The sequence below is a fragment of the Phasianus colchicus genome, chromosome 1 (genome assembly GCF_987193195.1).
Source record: "Phasianus colchicus chromosome 1, bPhaCol1.hap1.1, whole genome shotgun sequence".
Classification (NCBI taxonomy): domain Eukaryota; kingdom Metazoa; phylum Chordata; class Aves; order Galliformes; family Phasianidae; genus Phasianus; species Phasianus colchicus.
The window spans coordinates 82,133,322-82,153,152 of record NC_143436.1 but is presented as its reverse complement, the minus strand read 5'-3'; the positions used below and the strand labels follow the sequence as shown (position 1 = coordinate 82,153,152).

General features: G+C 48.9%; 2 protein-coding genes across 5 annotated transcripts in view; both read right to left on the bottom strand.

Annotated features, from left to right (window-relative positions):
- GSK3B (glycogen synthase kinase 3 beta) overlaps positions 1-1,313 on the bottom strand; it is a 143,923-nt gene extending 142,610 nt beyond the window's left edge. Inside the window, exon 1 of one of the 2 annotated variants that reach the window (XM_090150235.1) lies at positions 3-1,313. In XM_090150235.1, coding sequence (XP_090006361.1) covers positions 3-90 — 88 coding nt within the window. In that variant the 5' untranslated portion in view covers positions 91-1,313. The remainder of the gene's footprint in view (positions 1-2) is intronic. The other variant, XM_031613116.2, reaches the window with a different exon arrangement.
- GPR156 (G protein-coupled receptor 156) overlaps positions 535-19,831 on the bottom strand; it is a 33,154-nt gene continuing 13,857 nt past the window's right edge. For all 3 annotated transcript variants that reach the window (XM_090150221.1, XM_090150214.1, XM_090150225.1), the window contains one exon: positions 535-19,604. In XM_090150221.1, the coding sequence (XP_090006347.1) occupies positions 18,420-19,604 (1,185 nt within the window). In that variant the 3' untranslated portion in view covers positions 535-18,419. The remainder of the gene's footprint in view (positions 19,605-19,831) is intronic.

Here is a 19,831-nt window from a genome sequence, read left to right as displayed (position 1 = left end):
ACGGCTGACTTTCATGCTGCCGAACGCCGAGGGCTGCTGCACCGGCTTGCAGCTCTCCGCGAAGGAGGTGGTCCTGGGCCGCCCGGACATGGTCTCCGGTTCCGGCTGCGTCCCGACGGGCTGTCCGCCTCCTCCGCTCTCCTTTGGGGCTGGCTGCGGGGCGCTCGGCTGCGGGCTCAGCGGGAGGCGAAGGGCGAGCCGTGCCACATGAACCGCCGGCCTCCTTCCCCCCCGGGGAAGCCCCCTCCCCTCGCTCTCTCCCCCGCCGGCCTTTCCGCGCGTCTCCTTTCTTCTCTCGCCGCGCTCCTCCTCGCCGCCCGGCGCTCACAGAGCCATCCTCCCGCCGCGCCGGTGAGGTCCGAGAGCCGCCTCCGCCCAGCCGCAGCCCCCCGGGCCGGCCGCGAGCAGCGGGGGTGTGCTAGGCCTCGCTGCCCCCACCCTCAGCCCAGTCACATGGGGCGGAGGCTCGCGGCCCGGCTCCTCCGATCCTGCCGCTCGGCTCCTCTTCTTCTCCTCCCCTTCTTTTCCCCTTTCTGTCTTTTTCCCCTTTCCCTTTTTCTGTTTCTGTGGCTTTCGGGGTTTGTTTTTTGGGTTTTTTCTTTTTTTTTTGTCTCCCTCCTCTCTCTTCCTCCTGCCCTCTCCTCTCCTTCCCCCCTCGCCTCTAAGGGAGGCGGCGGGACTACTTTTCCCCCGGCGGAGGGATCTCGGGGCTGCTGGATCCGCCGACGAGAGGCGATGCGGCCGCGCGCAAGGGGACCCGGCAGCGGCGGCGGGATCCGCGGCGGGAGGAGTGGGGTGAAGCGGCGCGGGCGGCCTCGCTCCCTCGCTGGCTGAAGCCTCTCAGTGCGGCGCTGAGGCGGCGGCTCCGACGCGGCTCCTCATTGCGCCCGCAGGGGCAGCTGGCGGCGGCTCAGGCTGGACAGGCTGCAGTGCGGGTGGTGGCCGGCGGCGGCGGCGCGGGCCATGGCGGCGGCGGCTCCCAGCTCCTCCTCGGCCGGCTTCAGAGCGCCGGCGGCTCTCGCTGTTGCTTCCCCGGGCGTCCGAGGCGCATGGGAGCCGTCCGCCCGGCTGAAGGCTCCTGCCGCTCCCTCCTGGCGCCGGCTGCCTCTCGCCGGGCCCCCCTCCCCGTTTCTGTTGATCGGTCCCTTTGTCCCCGCTGCTGCCTCCGCTGCGTGCCGGGCTCCCGCTGCTGCGCTGTGTGCGCCAAAGCCGCGCAGCCGCCTATGCCCGTCGCCGCCCTACGCTGCGGAACGGCCCTAGGCACCTTCTGTGAATAGCCAGCCGAAGCGCCCGACGCACTCGTTAGCCCCCAGCCCGAGGCCCTTACGGAAATACCCGAGCCTCGTCGGGACCAATCCTGAGGCCGTTACGGAAATGCCTGTGACGGGTCGTAACCAATCGGGAAGCCCTTACGGGCGCACCCGAATCTCCCCGAAGCGAGGCGGAGGCCCAATCGGAAAGCGCTGCCACCGCCCTAGCAGCGCGGTCGGGCGGCCAATAGGAAGAAGGCCTCTCTTCCGGCTATTACTGGGCCAACCCGAAGGGAGCCGAAGCGGGAGAGCCAATCGCGGGGCGCTCTGTCTCGATTACACAGCCCTGGGACGGTTTCAAGCCGCAGCCCGAGGCGGAGAGCGGGCGCGAGCTGCGATTGGCTCGCGCGACGGAGAGCTGCGATTGGTTCACGGCGATGAGGCGGCCCGAAGACGGCAGCCAGCTGCCAGCTCTCCACCAATCCCCAGGCCGGGCCGGCAGCAGAGCCCGCTCCCATTGGGGCACGGCAGTGGCGGGCGCCGACCCTCTCACCTCCATGACCTCACCGGCTGCGCAGGGCGGGGATGCGGGCCGAGTGCGCATGCGCGGGCCGGTGGGGCGGGGGAGGGGGTTTCATCGCCACCGCCCTTGAGGGTGAGGGGCTGCAGCCTCCTCCGCGGGGTTGGGAATTGCGGGTAGCGGCTCTTTGCGTGCAAACAGCCGGGTGGCCCTTAGGAGCTAGCACGGCTCAGGGAGAGAGGCCGTTAAGCGGCGCAGGCGTGGTGAACGCCTGCTTAACGGGCGTCTGGCGGCTCTCGCCTCAGGGGCTTGGCGGCAACGGGGTTCCAGTCAGGGAGGGGCGGCGACACCGGCTTCGCGCGGCGGCTGTGACCGTTACAGCCGCTGTGACCAGGCGTCCTGCCCATGCAGTTAGAGCTGGGTGTGAAGCCGGATCCAAACGAGCTGTGCGAAAGGAGAGCCTTGAGAATGCTGCTGGATAATACCGTGCTTGCAAACCGCCGGGGATGTGCGATGCTTTCCCTCCTGGTTCTGCTAAGCTTGTAAAATGAAAAGCTTTACCCACTCCCCCCCCGCCCCAAACGCCTCTTCCCCCAGTGTTATTGCATTGAGTGTTGTGGCTTTAAGTCTCGGGTACGTTTGTCTGGAAAAATCCCTGGCCATGGAATATAATTGCTTCTTTTAAGAGGCGGTTTGCACCATGACTGTGTTAGCAAGGCCAGAAATCACCTTATGAACAGAAAGGAGACGTGGTGGTAAACCTGCAATAATAGAAAGCCAGGTGAGGGAAGAGAGAAGAAGGTGAGGATGTGCAAAAAAGTTCTCTCAGCTCAGCCGCTGCTAGCAAATAGGAAACACAGTTTACATCAGAGCCATTAAAATGGCCTCATATCCATGTCTTGGTGCCACCACGAGAGGGTTTTGCTTGGCGCTGGCCGATGTCCAGGCAGTGCTGTGACCTCCAGAGGAGCCCGTCCTTCCTCAGGGCCTGCGGGCTTCCACAGGGCAGCAGCTGGGGCAGAGCAGGAGCTGGAGTGCTGCTCCCACTGTGACCTCAGAAAAATCACTCGGCAGCCCTCAGCAAAAATTGAGTCCCGCTTGCTTATACTGTTCTAAAAAAGCATGTTCTTGCCAGAATAGTTTGTACTGCAAACAAAATAACTTGGACTAGCAGCAGCACTTTTTGCCAGTGTTAGAGTCTAAACATACTTCTTTCTTTTCAAGGTATCAACATATTGCCAGATATTTCCCCCCCCCAGTCCCATTCTAAACGACATTGCTATGTGAGAAAACAAAGATCTGGCCAATGGCAGCTAAAATTTATCCTTTAAAACAGCTTCGTTCCAAAGCAAAAAAACAACTTAGCCTCTCAAAACGGCCCTGTTCAGCGCTCTGCTCACCCTGGGGTTCTTGATTTGCTAGAAGCCTTTTTCCTGCCTGATAGATGATGAATTATTTTACCTACTGCAAAGGACTTTGGACTGTTTAAGGTTTGATTCATTGTGAGCCGCCAATGCAGCAGGGGAACTGGAAGCAGAGAGTGCCGTGCCCTAGCAAGGAGTAGACTGTCTGAAATGAGAGTTCTCATGGTACTGCCACACCCCACAGCACCTTACTGTACTCATTATGCATCAGATGTCCCTGAGATGTGATTTCAACAAGCTGCCAATGTCCAGAATGATGTTTTTGGCCCATTTTAGTGGAGCTGCCTACCCCAGCCAAGATTAGTCAGGGAGGGAGCTTAGTTCTCTAAAGAGTGACCTTCCGTGAGATGATAAAGAGGCCATGGAAGGAGGCAGCATCCAGCCTTCCTCTACCTGAAATGCACCAACAGGCATTCCAGTCATCTTTTAGAGCTGAGCTTAAAACTGGAGCTTTTTTGGTATTGCGTGCCAATGCCAACACAAATTTCTCTTTCTTATTTACTGAAAAAATTCTTTCGAAAAACCATATAAACGGTGGCACTGACTTAAGAGAGATAGCCAAGCTTTGTGTCTTGACAAAGTGGGTGGGCAGAAAAATATGATGAGGAGAAGAGCTCTTTGTAATAATAGTATATAAAAACCAAGCCCATGTGTACTTTACCCTGCCAGTATCTATGTGAAAAATGTCCTTTTTATGGTGAATCTGCAAGCTGGTAATACAAATGGAAAATCAACTTCATGCACATGCAGAGAACAAGGCTTATTCTGGAAAATGCTCCATGCTTACACTCCTTTGTATGGTGTAGCCCTTCACTAAAACCACCCATCTCCCTGTACCAAAACAGACCACATCAAACCCCAACTCGCAGTTACTGGTACTCCTGCTTTTCTAAAACACCAACCCTACCCATCCACTTGGGGAATGCACACTACTGATATATCCCAGTAGTTCTTCTTCCTTTATAGGCAGTCCTGCCCATATTTCTTCATAATATTTAAGCAGTAAACTCTCAAAACCCTATTTCAGTCATATTGTCTTCTCATCTAGAATGAAACCACGCATGTATATTTAACAGTAGGGTTATTATTTATTTGAAGAGACAAAAAGCTGTTAACTATCTCCAATTTCTGTTAGTCTTTTCATAGATTATTTCCTTAGCTAGGGCTGCTGTCAGAAAAACCGTTAACACATAAAGAAGGGCATCTGCTAAGCTTTCATCCTCAATGTCAAAAATGCACTGAATTAAACTCTTTTGGGGAAGTCATGAGTGAGCTAGTGGCTTTTTTGGATTGAAAGATTCTCCTTTGATAACATTGCAAAGTTCGTATTTATTTTTGGCCCCTTGGCTGATGAAATGACCTCCCTTTAGAATCCGCAAATATAAATAGAATTGACGCTTTAATGATCAGTTTTCACAAGCAAGAATAATCCTGTGTTTTAGGCATTAATATTGTTCCAAATCTGGATGCAAAGGGCGGTTTTACAGCTGCAATGATTCAAAATCAAAGCGTTCCTGTCACATCCAAGTTCTCAGAGAGGGTGCCTGGAAACACGAAGCATCTGATGGAAATTATTGAAGTGTTATCTCTCCAAAATGCCATAAGGTGGCAGTGAATTAGAAAATTGGTACTATTTCTGGGGAGAACAAAGCTTTTAAAAGCTCAGTGGCAATGATGGAGAGGCCTTTCTGTTTGTCTAATTTGTCTACTTACATTTCATGTATCACCATCAAATTCAAATCCAATCACCTTAAGAATACGCTGCGTAGATCTGCTCCAACATTCATGAGCAGCCAGTAGACATGTTCCTGCACAAGGAATTCCTGCTTTTTCTTTCTCCTCTTCAATTAATCAGCAAGAAATTTTTCTGTTGCCTTTTTGTTTGCTTATCTTACAGCTATTGCTGTGTCATTCCAACATCTGCCGTGGAAAGAGGGCAGGAGGGTAGTGTTTTATACTTCCGTTTGGCTGATAAGGATGAAATCATTCAAGGTTTCTTTGCACTTTGATACACTACTGATTCAAACTGATACTGATAGATCCACCAGTTTTGCCAACTGAATTATAAAAAAAAATAATGTGATATTGTAATGGTTTGCCTCTCGGTTAATTGGCATGGGCAGAGTTGACGGCTATAGTTGAATTTTAACTTTCCTCTTTTTTTTCTAGTGGAAAACCAGAGATTCTCTGACTGCTCAGGCATTAATTATTAGACAGTAACTCCCAAAAATTGGTTCTGATTTTTATCCCAGAACAAAATCCACATGAATCTATGTTTAGAATGTACCGGGTACGTTTATTTTTCTGAGCAGAACAGCCACTTTCAGTCCTGAGAACCCAGCGTTTTGCAATGATTTCCTGTCACAAAACATGTCATCACCAACAATTGCTTCAGAGACCAGCTGATGTTTAGCTGATCTGGGTGTGCGTGGGCGCACCTAGCTCTTGTAGGACACCAGGTAGATTCGCTAAGTCAATAGAGCCAGGGGCTCTGAACAGTGTAATGTAACAGGAGATACGGACAGCTTCCGTTTCCCAATTTTGCAGCACGGCAGAACAAGACAAGCTGTCCAGTGAAGGTTCACAGGAACACTGCAACACATGGAAAACATGGGTGACTCATGATGCAGGCTGATGCACCCATCTATGGAAGTCCTCTCCACCGATGCTCTGGAGAGGTTTCAGGTTGCTCCTACTCACTGAGAGAGACATCAGGTGTCACAGGGTGACAGAATATGTTACTCAGCTTCCCTTGCTCTAGCATTTGTCCAGCCACACCCTGTTCCTTAATAGCCCTGAATAAACATGGCACCCAGAGCCAGAAAAGCCATGTTGCTCAGATGAGCCTTTGACAAGCCCTCCAGATATTTGTTCTCTTGAAATCAAGAATGATGCCCGTTTCCTCAGCAGTTTGAAAAGGTTCAAATCTAGAAAATTATTGGGCTCTTCTCACATTAGATTCACTCCAGCAGCCAAAGACATTCATCCATCTGCTTTCTATTGTATTTCCCAGTGCTGCCAGCAGGCCTGCCTGTTTCTGCAAAGGACGTAGCAAGGAGCAGATGGGTCACTCTCTCAGCAAGAAATTAAAACAATCTCACTAGGGTTGTGATAAAAAAAATTGTTCTAACCACTTACTGGGAGCTCTCTGAATGACAGTATTTGTGGAAAGGCCCATGCATGCCGCACACTCACTGTTTTCCCACCTCCTCAGCCAACCTCCAGCCTAGCTGTCCAAATACAAAGAATTACAGACAGCCTGCAATCCATTTAGGAAAATCTTGTGGGTACAGTAAGCCTTGGCTTGATAACAGGGAGCCAGGCACAGACCTCTAGTGGCACAGAATGCCTGGGATGCTGGCCTTGCTATGAGGACACTGCAGGCTGAGGTTGCCATCTGTAGCTGCAATGAAATGTTCACCCAGCCATTGCTGTTCTAGCTGCCCCTTACCCTAGCTGAAAATAATAGCACAAATCTCCCTGTGGGAAAAAGAAAATTGTTCTTGGTGGGCTACAGGCACTCTTGATACCACGAGACAGACTGTGGGGAATTTGGTACACTTATGTCTGCATAGGAGGCAGTCACTGTGCACTGTACTTTGAGAAATATATAACACAAGATGTAGCAAAATGGTGGAAAAGGGCCATGAAGAAGCCTTGGTCATTGTGTACATCAGTCATAGCAGTGAGCTTGCAGTATTATTGCATGTACTTCCTGGGTTCTGAGGTCTTTGATTTGCAGCCCACATCAAAGGTGGTGATTGTCCTCAGTTTTGTCCTATTTTAAAAGGTGACAGAATGGAGAGTGAGTAGAACCCGTGAGAAAATGCATAGGTAATTATGAAGTGGCTGAAACTGTAACAGTATTTCCGTTTTGCTCACTGAGTTTTTGCCAAGCAGTCTAATTAATTTAATGATCCCTGTCCCTGACTGCTCACTAATGACCACTGACACTACTTCCCTCGTATTTGGCTTGCAAATAGTTACTAATTGTTGCTGCGCCTCGCATTGTACATCAGGTGTTGACAGCTGTCATGGACCTGAAATGGGGACAGATGTTTCTAAATGAAAGTTCCCTCCCAGATCTCTACAACATCTGGAAAAGCGTGGAGTTGGTTTGCATTGCTGAATATAAAAACTTATCATATATACATGCACAGGGTAAAGGAAAGAGGTCTGCAAACACCAAAATTAAAAGTAGGCACTGGAATAAGATCAAAAGAGGCTCACTGCTGTGTCTGTAAAACACTGGATTTTTGCTATAAAAAATTCCTATTTCCCCTAATTCCACATTGACTGCTTGGCATAGCAAAGTCTTTTACACCCTTCACAACAGAGCACACCTCCTAATTTGAGCAGAAAAATAGCCTGTACTACTTTTGCTTCAGCTTATTAGACACAATCCAAAAACCTTTCCTTCAAGAAGGGACTCAGGATCAGGCTACAGATCTAACAGGCTGGGAACATGAAACCAGCAGCATGAAAGCACCGAAAAGCCTTAGAAATCAGTGGAAACAATTGCAATCCTTAAAAAAATAATAATCCAGAATCTCATTTCCTCCTGAACATTTTGTAACTGAGATTGTTACAAGCAACCTATTTTTTTCCCCTCCGTTTGTTTAGCGTATTTAGCAGCACTGAGCGTACAGGCCATTGTTTTGCTGAGGGCCAGCAATGCTTATCTCCAGATCTCGCCCAACTGGCTGGCTGCTCTGTGAGACTTGGATGAGCTCTTGTCTCAGACCCAGCAAGAGGCTGCAAACCACCAGCAGCAGAGCTGCACTCAACAGGCAGCAATGAGCAAGCACGTAAGGATGCAGAAAGGAAATGGCTGAGCTCAAGCAAGGTTAGCGTGACTGGAGCAGCAGTCATTCCAAACAACTCTGAGAAAAGAGCCTACAAGCATAAAAACCCTGGTGGGATTAACAGTGCCTTTCTGTAAAGGAGTCGTTTCAGGACAACTGACTTAAGGGAAGTGCTACAGTTACTTATTTTTTAATTAGACTGGATTCAAGCCATATCTAGATGATGATGCCATTCTGAGTTCACAGGGACCTTCCCATTGCCTCATGGCACAGGAGCAAGAGGACAGTGCAATTGATGGGAATGATGGCACTTTTAAAAGCAACAGACGGAAATTGTTTTAAATGCAGTTGTTGTGCAGGCTGGGATATTTTTCTTGTCCCTGGAAGTTGAAAATTCCAGGAGATGTTTCAAGTTCTCAAATGGGGTTGCTCTAGAAGTTCATGAGGAGGAGACTCTTCTCCATAGCTAGTAAGGTAGCCCTGGGGTAAGAAACCTCCCATTAGGTGACGGAAGATAATCTTGTCTATAGCCAGCCTCTGAAATCACTGGTGCAACATAACATGGATACAGAAGAATTTGTGGTAACAATGGTAGAATCTGGACAAGTACTGGTAATACTCACCTCTGAAGGAGGTAATGTTAAAACTGTTTTTATTTTTGTGTGTGTGATGTGAAATCTGCAGTTTGAACACAACCTTCTAACTCTACAGAGATGACCATACACCAGCCTTTCAGGTATGGTAAAATTTATAAAACAATCTGGAACATCTTGCCCTGACCACAGTCAAACAAGATATTGGACTCCGAATCAGGGCCTGAGCAATTTGATATTCCAGGATCACCTCCTCTGAGCTCCTGAGTGATTCATCCTGCATAGGAGATCAAGCAAAGGTGGCAGGAAGCGTGTGTGGATGAATGAGAAGCCCCTCTCTGAACTCTGGCATGAAAAAGAAGTAAAGGTACACAGAAGGTAAAAGCAGGGTGAAGTCACCCAGGAAGAAGCTTTGACTTGTGACCTTGTCTTTTGGCAATTCCAGATCCCTGAGGGGGGCCCCATGAGCGCTGAGGAAGCTGGCTGATGTCACTGAGAGGGCATGCTTTGAAAGATCATGGTGATCAAGAGAGATTCTTGAGGCCTGGAGGCATACAAATTACAACAGAATCATAGAATATCCTGAGTTGGAAGGGAACAACAAAGATCAACGAACCCAACTCCTGGCTCCACACAGCACCACCCAAAATCCAAATCCTAAGAATGGTATCCAAATGGTCCTTGAACGCTGGCAGCTTGGAGCCATGCCCACTGCCCTGGCAGCCTGTTCCAGGACTCTACCACTCACTGGTGAAGAACCTTTTCATAACCCCCAGTCTGCCCCTCTCCTGACACAGCTCCACGTCACTCCTGTTTTCAGGATGGGCAAGAAGAAAGAACTGGGGAACTACAAGCTGGTCAGCCTCACCTTAGTTTCTGAAAAGGTAATGAAGCAACAACTAATGGAATCTGTTTTTAGACTCATGAAGAGCAAAGAAGATGACTGGGAGCAGCCAGCATGGATTTACAAAGGTGAAATCAGGCTCAATCAACCTGACAGCTTTCTACAGATAGTTGACTGGCTTGGTGGATGGATAGAGAAGAGTGGATGTCATTTACTTCAAGTTTAGTAGGTCTTTTTACACTGTCTCCCATTATACTCCTATGGACCACTCAGTGAAGCATGGGTTAGATTAGTCGAGAGTGGGGTGGGTCAAAAAGTGGCTTAATGTCCAGACCTGGAGCATCATAATAAGTAGCATGAAGTCCAGCTGGAGGACAGTCACTAGTGGTATGTCCTAGGGGTCAGTATTAGGTCTTTTACTGTTCAACACCTTCAGCAAAGATCTGAATGATGAGATGGAGTACACCTGAAACAATTTTGTACTTTAAACAGAGGTGGGAGGAGATGCAGGCTGCCATCCAGAAGGAACTGAACAGGCTGGGTATTGGGCGGAGGGCAATCTATGAAGTTCAGAAGTCCTGCACCTGAGGAGGAACAATTTCATGCCCAAATACATGCTGGGCACCGGCAGGCTGGAAGCAAGCTCTGTAGAGAGAGACCTATGTTGTTCTTGTGAACATCAAGCAGCTCTCCTGCTCAGGAAAGAAGGTCCCATATGGTGTCAGTTCTTACGTATTTTGCTAAAGTCGATTTTTCCTTGAGGTAATTACAGGTATTACTGATATTATTAGCTACACAGAATACACACACTTCTGAGGATGAGGTGATTTCAGTGAATCTTGAACTCAATAAAACAGACAGAACTGTCCTTAAAATACAAGATTTGGGGGATCATCACTCATGTCTGAGATTTGATACATGCGCTTTCAGCAGAATAAGCAAAGTGTGGGCAGATGGAGGCTGGCAGAGCACACAGGCCAAGGTCAGATGAGAAGTGGGAGATAAGTGACTAATGACAGCCAGTGCTGAGTACTGCATGAAAGAATTTCAGTTGCGTTTCCTGGTTGTGTGGGCTGGTTGTGTGGTGGAAGTTAAAGCACTGTATCAAGACAATGCAACAAACAGGGGCAATTAAGTCAGAGGCAATATTTTCAAGCTGAGCACCCAGAAAATAGAGAAAATGGAACTAATGACTGCCTGGGAGAAGTCTGATTTAAATGGCCACCCAGGAACTTGGAAGCAAAGGTGGTTCTCCAGGGCAGCAGTCAGCAAGCTGAACCATAAACTGTCCTCTCTCTCGCTGAGTTCCCTGTCTCCTTCATGGCATGGTCCTGGTTTATTTTATGCACTGAGGCAGGATCCCATTAGGAAAAAGTATGCGATCATGTCATTAACGTCTGCCTCGAAAGAGAAGATTAGAGAAACATTTGTCAAGAATGGTCTAGGAATAATTGGTCCTGCCTCAGGGCAAAGAGATGGGCTGGAATCCCCAGCTGGCTCCTTAAGATCCCTTCCAGGGCTGTTTTCCACAAAATCATACGTGCTGTAGAAAGCCAAATTAAGTTCGCACAAATTGTTTAAATTCCAGGCTCCCCTAACTTCTGAGTTCTTGATTTCAGAAACTTCTTGGCACAGATTATGGCATGCTGTCTTTTAGGATCCTGGCTGGTTTGTTTTAAAGCAAACTCGACCTAGCAAGGATACCACAATGTGCACATCTACAAGGTCCCTCCAAAGCTTATAAGAGTTAGATTAACCACAGGAACATCTTCCAGGGACTGGCAGAGACAATTGTGTCCCCTTCAATTGTCCAAGGTAAGGGTGGCTGTAAGCAGAGGTCACTGTGCTGCTGGACATGTCAAATCCACGTGCTGGCAGCAGATGAGATGAGAAACGAGGGTGCCTGAGTTCCCTCCCAGACTGTAGAGGGCAACATGTGCCACCAGGAAAATTTTCTGTCCATGTTTCTCACATTTCCCATTGTTTCCAGACCCTTGAAAACAAGCAGCACCTTACCTTTTTCTCAGCAGCTCCAGAAACCTTGGTGGCTTAATCCATTCTATCCTCACTCAGAAAATGAAGATCTCCATCCTCCCTCCTTCTTCAGCTATTCCAGCCCAAAACACAAAACATTCTTCAATCAGATTTACCCCTTTCATTCACAACTGGCTTTCACATCTCCTCCTTCTGCCATCTTGCTTCAATACCAGCATGGTGATCATCTCACGACAGAAAAAAACACTGCTTCCCTGCCAGCTCAGTGCCCCATTTCACAACGTGATGCAATGACTTGCAGGGGGAGCGTGATTGGCCACCACCTGCAGAAGGCCTGGCAGCTGCAAGGAGATGGAGCGTGCTCCGAGAGGGTTTTCAAGGGATGATTTGGAGATGGCTTTTTGTCTGCTGAATCCCAAGACCCATAAAAATGTCAAAAGCCATAAAAGTTACACTTGCAGTTTGTGTGGCGTGAGGGAGATGAAGTGTCTCAGACAAAAAAAAAAAAAGAAAAAGAAAAAGAAAAAGAAACCCTGGCAGATGTGCTGGAAATGAAGGAAAATGCTTTTTTTTTTTTTTAGATTTGTTCTTGGAAACATCCTGAATCATGTTTACTTTAGTTCTTCCAGAACATTCGGCATGAAAATTTTGGTATAATGCTTAGATTTTTAGGAAATGGTAGGCAAATGGATCCAAGATATTTTTATTGAAAATACAGCCTTAATATGCACTGGGGTGTTAATGCTAGATAATGAAGTAATAAGTGTTTCATCTTCTTTCGGTCTTGCTTTTCTCCTTTCCATTCTCACTCATTATCAAAAAACTGCTAATTGCTGCACACTCTGGGCCTCTAACATTTTAGTCTGCATTGGAGACCTTTTTGCTGCAGAACAAATTCCTCGTTATCTGGAACATCTAAATTAATTGATTCCGCTGGTTATTGCAGAGTCATAAAAACAGTGGTATTAAATTGGGGACAAAAGTCGAAGGCAGAGATAAAGCAGCAGTGTGCTCAAGCTGAAGTGATCTGAGCACCGTCCTTGGACTTCTCTTAAACAGATGACTTTATTTTGTAAAGACAATATTCTGCCTTAGTAAGTTAATTGATGTTATCCTGGGCTTGGGCACGCCTGCTGAGCTGCTGAGAAATGCCACCAGGTTTATGTTGCAGGTGGAAGCCACTGTACTCTGTTCAACAGATACAGCTGCCAAGAGACGGCTACTGCTGCCTAAATGACATGAGCAAATTCATGTCTCATAGCTGTTTTGGTCAGCCCAGCAGTTCCTTTATACTCTACAGGTAGGTTGCAAACTTGCAAAAAAACAATGAGACAGTGGAAATTTTGCTGTAATGAAAGCATGGCTCTGAACACTTCCAGACACGTTGCAGCAGAACAAAGCTGTGACCTGTTCTTTCATCTGTCACCCTAAGGGCAGGAAGATCTTTAAAAGTCAATGCCTCATTTCTGAGTGTGCATTAGAACAGCCTAAACTGGTCACAGGGGGAAATTATTTTATAACAATCCTGTAAAGGGAGAGACGAACACTCAGTTACTCAGCTTTCAGCAATACGGATCTCAGCACCCATGCGGAAATCCAATGAATAATTTTTGAAACAATGTTGTCCCTATCTTTCCAGCTGCCCTGTAAGGTGGGTGGTCAATGCAAAACCGACCTTGTCTGCTGTTGCTGAGGGACTGATGGCCGTCCGGACCAGGAGGGGAACGGCCCAGTGTTTCAAAGCAAATAAACCCCTGCTGGGTCTGGCTTAGGGGCATCTCCCCTTCTAGTAGGACAGTGCCCCCCACAGCCCAGCTTCTGATTGCATAGCAGGATGCCTTTTTTTTTTTTTTTTTAAAGCACTTCAATGGAATTACCTCACTTGTGGGGTTGTTTCTAATGTTGCCATTATCTAGAAATATCTCCACTTAGAAGTAAAAATCTCATGCTTATTTCAGCAGATGCTTGAATTTCTGATGGAGAGAAGAATTCTTGGCTCTTTCTAATTTGCTCTTTCTAATTCCAGTTAATTCCTGGTGGGGTGTTTCTGGGAAATTGGGATGTTTCCTCTTTGTGGGAGGACACAAATATATGCAAGAGCATGCACAAAACTATGATTTGATTCACTAAAACCAGCTGTTTGAACAAATCATCCAAATACAGCAAATACTATTACTCAACAGCGACATCAGTCTTCACCATGTATGTCCCAGCCTGTTGCCTGATCTCCTTCCTCCCTTCCCTGTCTCAACCATGTTTTCCAGAGGATGTTGGCATTTGTGCTGGGGTTCAAGCCTTGCTGGCTCAGAAAGCCACAAGGGCTGGGAGTATTGGCTCTCATTTTCCTGTTCACTGAACAGTTGACCCGCCTCTCTGGCCCTCCTTGGGAAGCACTCAAAGGCTTTTTGTAAATATGTATTAAGGAAGCCTGAATGTATCTCAGGGAGGTGGCCCTGCGTCCACTTGAATCACTTGAATGACAGCTGAATGAGACCTCTCTGTCAGGGAGTCACAAAGAATGGGTCACAGGAAAGCACTAAATGTGTTTTTGTAACTGGTATGAAAAATGCTGTAATAGCGAGAAAATGAGCTGACACTTGTAAAAGCATAATCCACCATCAAACGAAAGATTCACCTGTCACTGGAATAGTCTTTATCCAGCACCCGTATTTGGGAACTGTTTTAAAAAACACAGCTGCTTTCAAACAAGAACTTGAATCTTCTGTAACCACTTACAGTATATCCCACTGCCCATGGATCTGCCGAACTGAGCTGTAAATGCAAGGTGCGATTGCATCAGCTAATGATATTCCTGCTGTGCTCTTTGGTTTGAAATATTGCCCTGATAATTTGAGCTAGATACAAGTTGAAACTATCTGCAAAGCAGTACACACCTCTGGGAGGGTGACTTGCTGGTTGTATTCACTGTGTCCAATAAAAAGGGAATGCCATTCATAGAATCATGGCTTGTGTTTGAAGGACCTTGAAGCCCATATCCAGTTCCAACCCACCACTGAGAGCAGGGCTGCCACTGACTAGATCAGGCTTCCTTAGGCCCCATCCAACCAGACCTTGAATGCCTCCAGGCATGGAGCATCCGTAGCTTCTCTGGGCATCCGGACAACTTCTTTGGGCAAACTGAACCGTTCCTGTGTCATCAGTGTCATGCCATCAGGACACTGCACAGGGTATGCCTTTGTTTTCCCTGCCTGTGGCTCCTTGAGAGGTACCAAGGTCTTCCTAAGAAATTTGGGTCCTTATGGGTGTCCTAAGCTATGGGAAGCTCCAACAAGTGAAGGCTCTTCAGGACTAGGCACAGGTGCACCTCCTGGTACTTGCAGGAGGTGTGCCGGAAGGAAACATCAGCATATGAGGGATGAACAGGCCTCCCTCTGCAAGTACATTGCTGTTGGTAAACCCAGCACTTGATGGGTACCAGGACCCCCACAGTCCATTACAAGACTTCAGAGAAAATGTTTCTGCTGGAAACATTGTCCCAGGAAAGCTGGCTTGCCTTTCTGGTGCCCTAAATACTGATGAGCATTTCTTCTTGTCTGCTTTCTGAAAGGTGAGTGTGGTCCCATTCTTGTACTTGACAAGCTCTTTAGAGGAAGAGCAGAAGACATGGGCTGCCGGAAGGAACTAGAAATAGAAGATCTATTGTCTGAGTAGACAAGTGATTCTGGGAAGCAAAGCCCCACTCTCTATCAGCATATAAGACAGTAGGTTAAAGAGGGAAGAAAAGCTATTAACAAGAAGGCAGCACTGGCATGAAAACAAATAGATAAAAATAGGCTCAGAAAAAAATGTGGGCTGGAAATCAGAACAAGTTTCCTCAGTGTCAGAGTGAGGCTATGGAATAACCTGCCAAGAAAACTCTTAGCGACTTCTGAGATGGACTGTGATAAATTAAAAAGAGGGACTTCATGACTCAGTGCTTGTCACAGCAAAGGAACATGACAGTGACTTGGAGATCCCTTCTAGTCCCACATTCCTGTTGATATGATAACAGAGGAATCTGTGTAAGGCGCAGTAAATGCTGAATCACTGAGCGCTTTATATAGCTGCCTGGCAGAACAAAGTCCCTTGCTCTCATCCTGTCTGCAAGAAGCTCTAGGACAGAAAAAAAAAGAGAAAAACAAATCCTTACGTAAATGGTTGTGATCTGACAGCAAAAGCATAAAGCTGCAGGTGCCTGAGCTAGAAGAAAACCAGCTCAGCTCAGCTGCAGGCTCCTGCACAGTGGAGAGAGCTAGTGGTGTGGACAAGAAAGCAAGAGACCTCGCTGGGAGAGGACGTGCCTGGAGGTGAGTGTGCCCCAACAGCTTCAATCCGTAACTTCTAACACATGAAGGAAACTCAGTGCTTCAAGCTGTGTGTGTGTATCCCATGTGCTTGCTGCAGCATGTGCATGGAGGGGATCATTTCCACAGTGGAAATGGTCAAGAAATTTATTTAACATCAACTGCTGAAGCAGTCACATTTCTGCTACCATCTCAGGACCTATTGATTTTTGTATGGTATTTTTTTCTGTCTCTTGAGTATGGGATCACTTTCTGAAGCACAAGGCTGTGGTCAGGCTGCCGCTTGCACCGATGGGTTTAATGCCTCACAGATGGACATCTACAGCTTATCTGTCCTTGGCTTTAAGAGCAGACTTTGGGATAAGATCAGCAGCTGCAGTTGGAGGAGTACACAGAGGTAGAGGCCGAGGAGGAGGCATGTGTGAAGAATGGGGTAAAGTAAGAGACTGGTGTCTGGGCTCAGGAAAGCAAGAGTGCTCAGGAGAGAGCTTCACTGAAGCCCTCATGGCTGTTGGACAACTCTTCCACAGCTTCTTCTGTGGAGGTGCCCCCGTGGATGTTGGTGCTCTCTCACGTTCTCAAAACCTGAAGCCCACTCTACCTAGAGAAGCAGGGTCATCAGCTGTTGCTCCTCAAATTGCCACAAGAATTCCTACACTTCTTTTTCTCTCTGCAGACTGGGGAAAGGTCCTTCATGGGTCACCTGTGGAACATTTCCTGTTGCACTGTCCATAGCAGGGCACAAGCATACTGGCTGAGACAGTCTCGCTATCTCCTCCTATGGGCCTTGTATAGTTTGGAGACAGCAGATAGAAACATGGTTCACGTCTTGGAGACATAGCTCAGGAAGCTAGAAACATTCAGAGAACATCACTGCTCCTGTGGGACATTGATGCTACAGGCCCCGACGTGTGAGACGGCTCTCAATCAGCTCTCTTCTGTAGATGCTGGCAACAAAATACACATCAGGGATGTGAGCTGCCACATGCCTTTCTGCCATGGCAGCGCGTGCACCCCTATTCCTACAGTTGCTCAGAAACCTTGGATTCTGGGCAAAATCCTAATTCAAAGGTGCTTTGAATCTGCTAACAAGGAGTCAGGCTCCTGTAAAGACTGCGTACAAGGAGCTGTGGGGGAACAAAATACTAAATACCAAATACTAAAGACAAGCAGCGGGAAGGCATGCAGTGCGCAATGCCCAATGTGACAATCCCCATAAAATTAAGGGCAATAAAAGGCAGCCTATCATCTTTCTCTATTCTCTCCTCTCATGTGCAGGCAGCCTGGTCCATCACGCAGAGCTTCAGTTCTTCCTACCTGAATTCAGCATGTGTTCTTTGCTGGATATGGGAGAAGGCTGGAGCTGGGACCCACCAAAAGCACTAGGCATTGCTCACATACACCCTCTCCATCTTGTTGACACCACTCTCCTTCCCCACACCCCACCCTCCCTTCAGGGGATCCTGTAGCAAGCAGAGCCTCCGTCTCCCTGCATCCCACCAGGGCAACAAACCCAATAGAGCCAAGCCCAGCCCCTTCAGCACTGTCTCCACAATTGGCTGCCCTCTCAGCTGGGGAAGGGTCCACCAGGATCTCAAGAGTACATGGGCCTTGGAGACTGGGATCACACTCTGGAGTGTTTCCATTTCAGGAACAAGGTGGAGCTGGGGGAATAGTGTTCCCCTCAAGTATATTAACACAGGGCGGTGGGCATGGAATGGGCTGCCCAGGGCAGTGGGCATAGCACTGAGTGCCACAGTGCAAGGAGGGTTTGGACATCGCTCTCAGACATAGGGTTTGGATTTTGTGTGGTGCTGTGTGGAGACAAGGGTTGGACTTGATGATCCCTGTGGGTCCCTTCCAACTGGGGATATTCTATGATTCTGTGATTACTGGGTTCAGTGATTTGTTCCAGAGCCATAATGTTCAGCAAATCTGGAGAAAAGCAGGGAAGAAAAGGCAATGACGGTGAGGGGGTTCACCCTCAGAAAAGGGTAATTGAGAGAGACACACTAAGAGCTGGGCTGGGGACACACCTGGTGCCATCCCTTCAGCACAAGCTGCTTCCTGCCTTCACGAGATCCTGTGGGCTGGGCTCCAGCTCTCAGTGCCCTTTCTTTCTCCTGTGGTGGCAGCCACACACTGAAATGCCTTCACACGTATCCCAGCAGAAGTAGGAACACCACATTTACTGGGCTTGGTATTTCTCAGATGAAAATTAAACAAACCGCATTAATTTAAACAAACCTAAACCATTCCAGACTACTTCACCCACCACAAAGGCATACATCAGGGAACACAAGCCCCAGAAAAAAAAAAAAACAACAAGGGGGAGGTATGGGGGGGAAGGAAGGACCTTTTCAGATCCTCTTTTAAGACTGTTTGTTTCTCCTTCCCTTCAGCGCCGACCTGAATGTAACCTATGACCATGCAACCAAGCCACACAAAACACAGGGACACATCCAGAAGTGTCACCTTTGGACTCCACGCTTAAATTCAGATACTACTGAGCCTTAACAGAGAGCCTCCAACATGCCCTGGGCCACAAGGCCTGGCTCACAGGCTGTGAGCTCTCCTGCCATCCCCATTCCAGAGGGATGCACTTCTGTATCGCTGTTTTTCCTCTAGTAAGGTGCGTTTTGGGAGGAAGGAGGCACTAGCCTTTGAGGCATGGGTGCTTGTGGTCACACAAATGTGGGTTTCAGATCTTCTTTGAAGTTCACAACAGGCTGAGTCTTGCCCTGGGGCTCCAGCCAGCATCCCACGGCTCCGCCAGGCTCCATATCTGTCTCCGTGCTGCTGCTGCTGCTGCTGCTGCCCAGAGAGCCTCGGGGACTCTGCAGGCAGAGCTGGCAACATGGCCTGTGGCAGCAGGGAAATACCTCCTCGGAGCTGCTGCTGGAGTCCGAGTCTGGGTAATGGTACAGTGAGTGCAGAATGGGATGTGCCGGCACCCCCAGGCTACTCCACTGCCGCCAGTCCTGTAGGGAAATGTTGCGGCAACCCTCTAGTTCTGTGCCGCTCACCGCCCAGTCCCGCAGCCCTGGCCAGCCCTTGGCAGGGATGGAAGGAGAGGACAGCGATGGCTGGGGGAGCCCCCTGCCAGCCCCCTCACCTTCCCTACCTGGCCCATGGCCCGCTGGCTCCCCATGGCTCCTGGTGCCCGGCCTGCTGTCTGCTGTGCACCAGGCACGAGGGGATGCAGGGAGGCCAATGGAGGTGGGAGGCAGCAGGACACGGCGCCGCCGTCGGGTCAGGTAGGGGCTGAGGGAGCTGCGGACGGCTGGGTGCCCCCCCTGTGCCCCACACATCCCGCCTGTATGTGTAGGGAAGGCTGGGCTGCAGGTTCTGCTGTCCAGGCTGAGCTCCTGCAAGACTTCCTGCAGCTTCTCACTGCTTACATAGCTGACCTTGGGGGGATGCTCTCCAGCCACACCAGCTGAGGCATCCTGCTCCAAAGGATGCTTCCCAGCAATCATTCCACACTCCTGGGCATGTTCTGGGCTGCATTCAAGGCTGTTTCCCAAGTCAAAAAGCAGTGCTGGTGAGCACTCAGGCTCCTCCATCAGTTCGTGCTCATGGCTCACATGTTTCCAGAGGTCCTGAGCATCGCTGCTAAGAGGCACGGGACTGTGAGGCAGTGCATGCAGCACAGAGGAAGTTTGCTGCCCATCTTTTTCTGTATCCAGGGGCCAGTGCTCCCTGGGCACATCCCCAGTGCTGCTGCACTTCTCGCAATGCTGCCCTGTGCTCTGGGTGCAGGGATTTGGCACTGCAGGGCTGCAGCCACCCTCTGCTGACATCAGCCTCATCAGCTTCTCCTTGGCGTTGTTCACTTGCTCCTGCAGGCTCTCAATCATGGCGTTTTTCTGCATCAAACAAACAAATGTGTCAAGCTTCTCTGCTCTCACTCCATCTCTGCATTTCTTTCTTCCCCCCCCACCCCCCCTTTTTTTTAATAGAAAAACAGGTTATGCCCCAATTTTGACACTTCAGGATGAGGATACAGAATGACAGGACAAAACAAACCAGCTTGAAGGCTGCAACACAGCCTCTGTCCCCCCTCCTGAGAGGACGAGGGGCTGCCCATCCCACC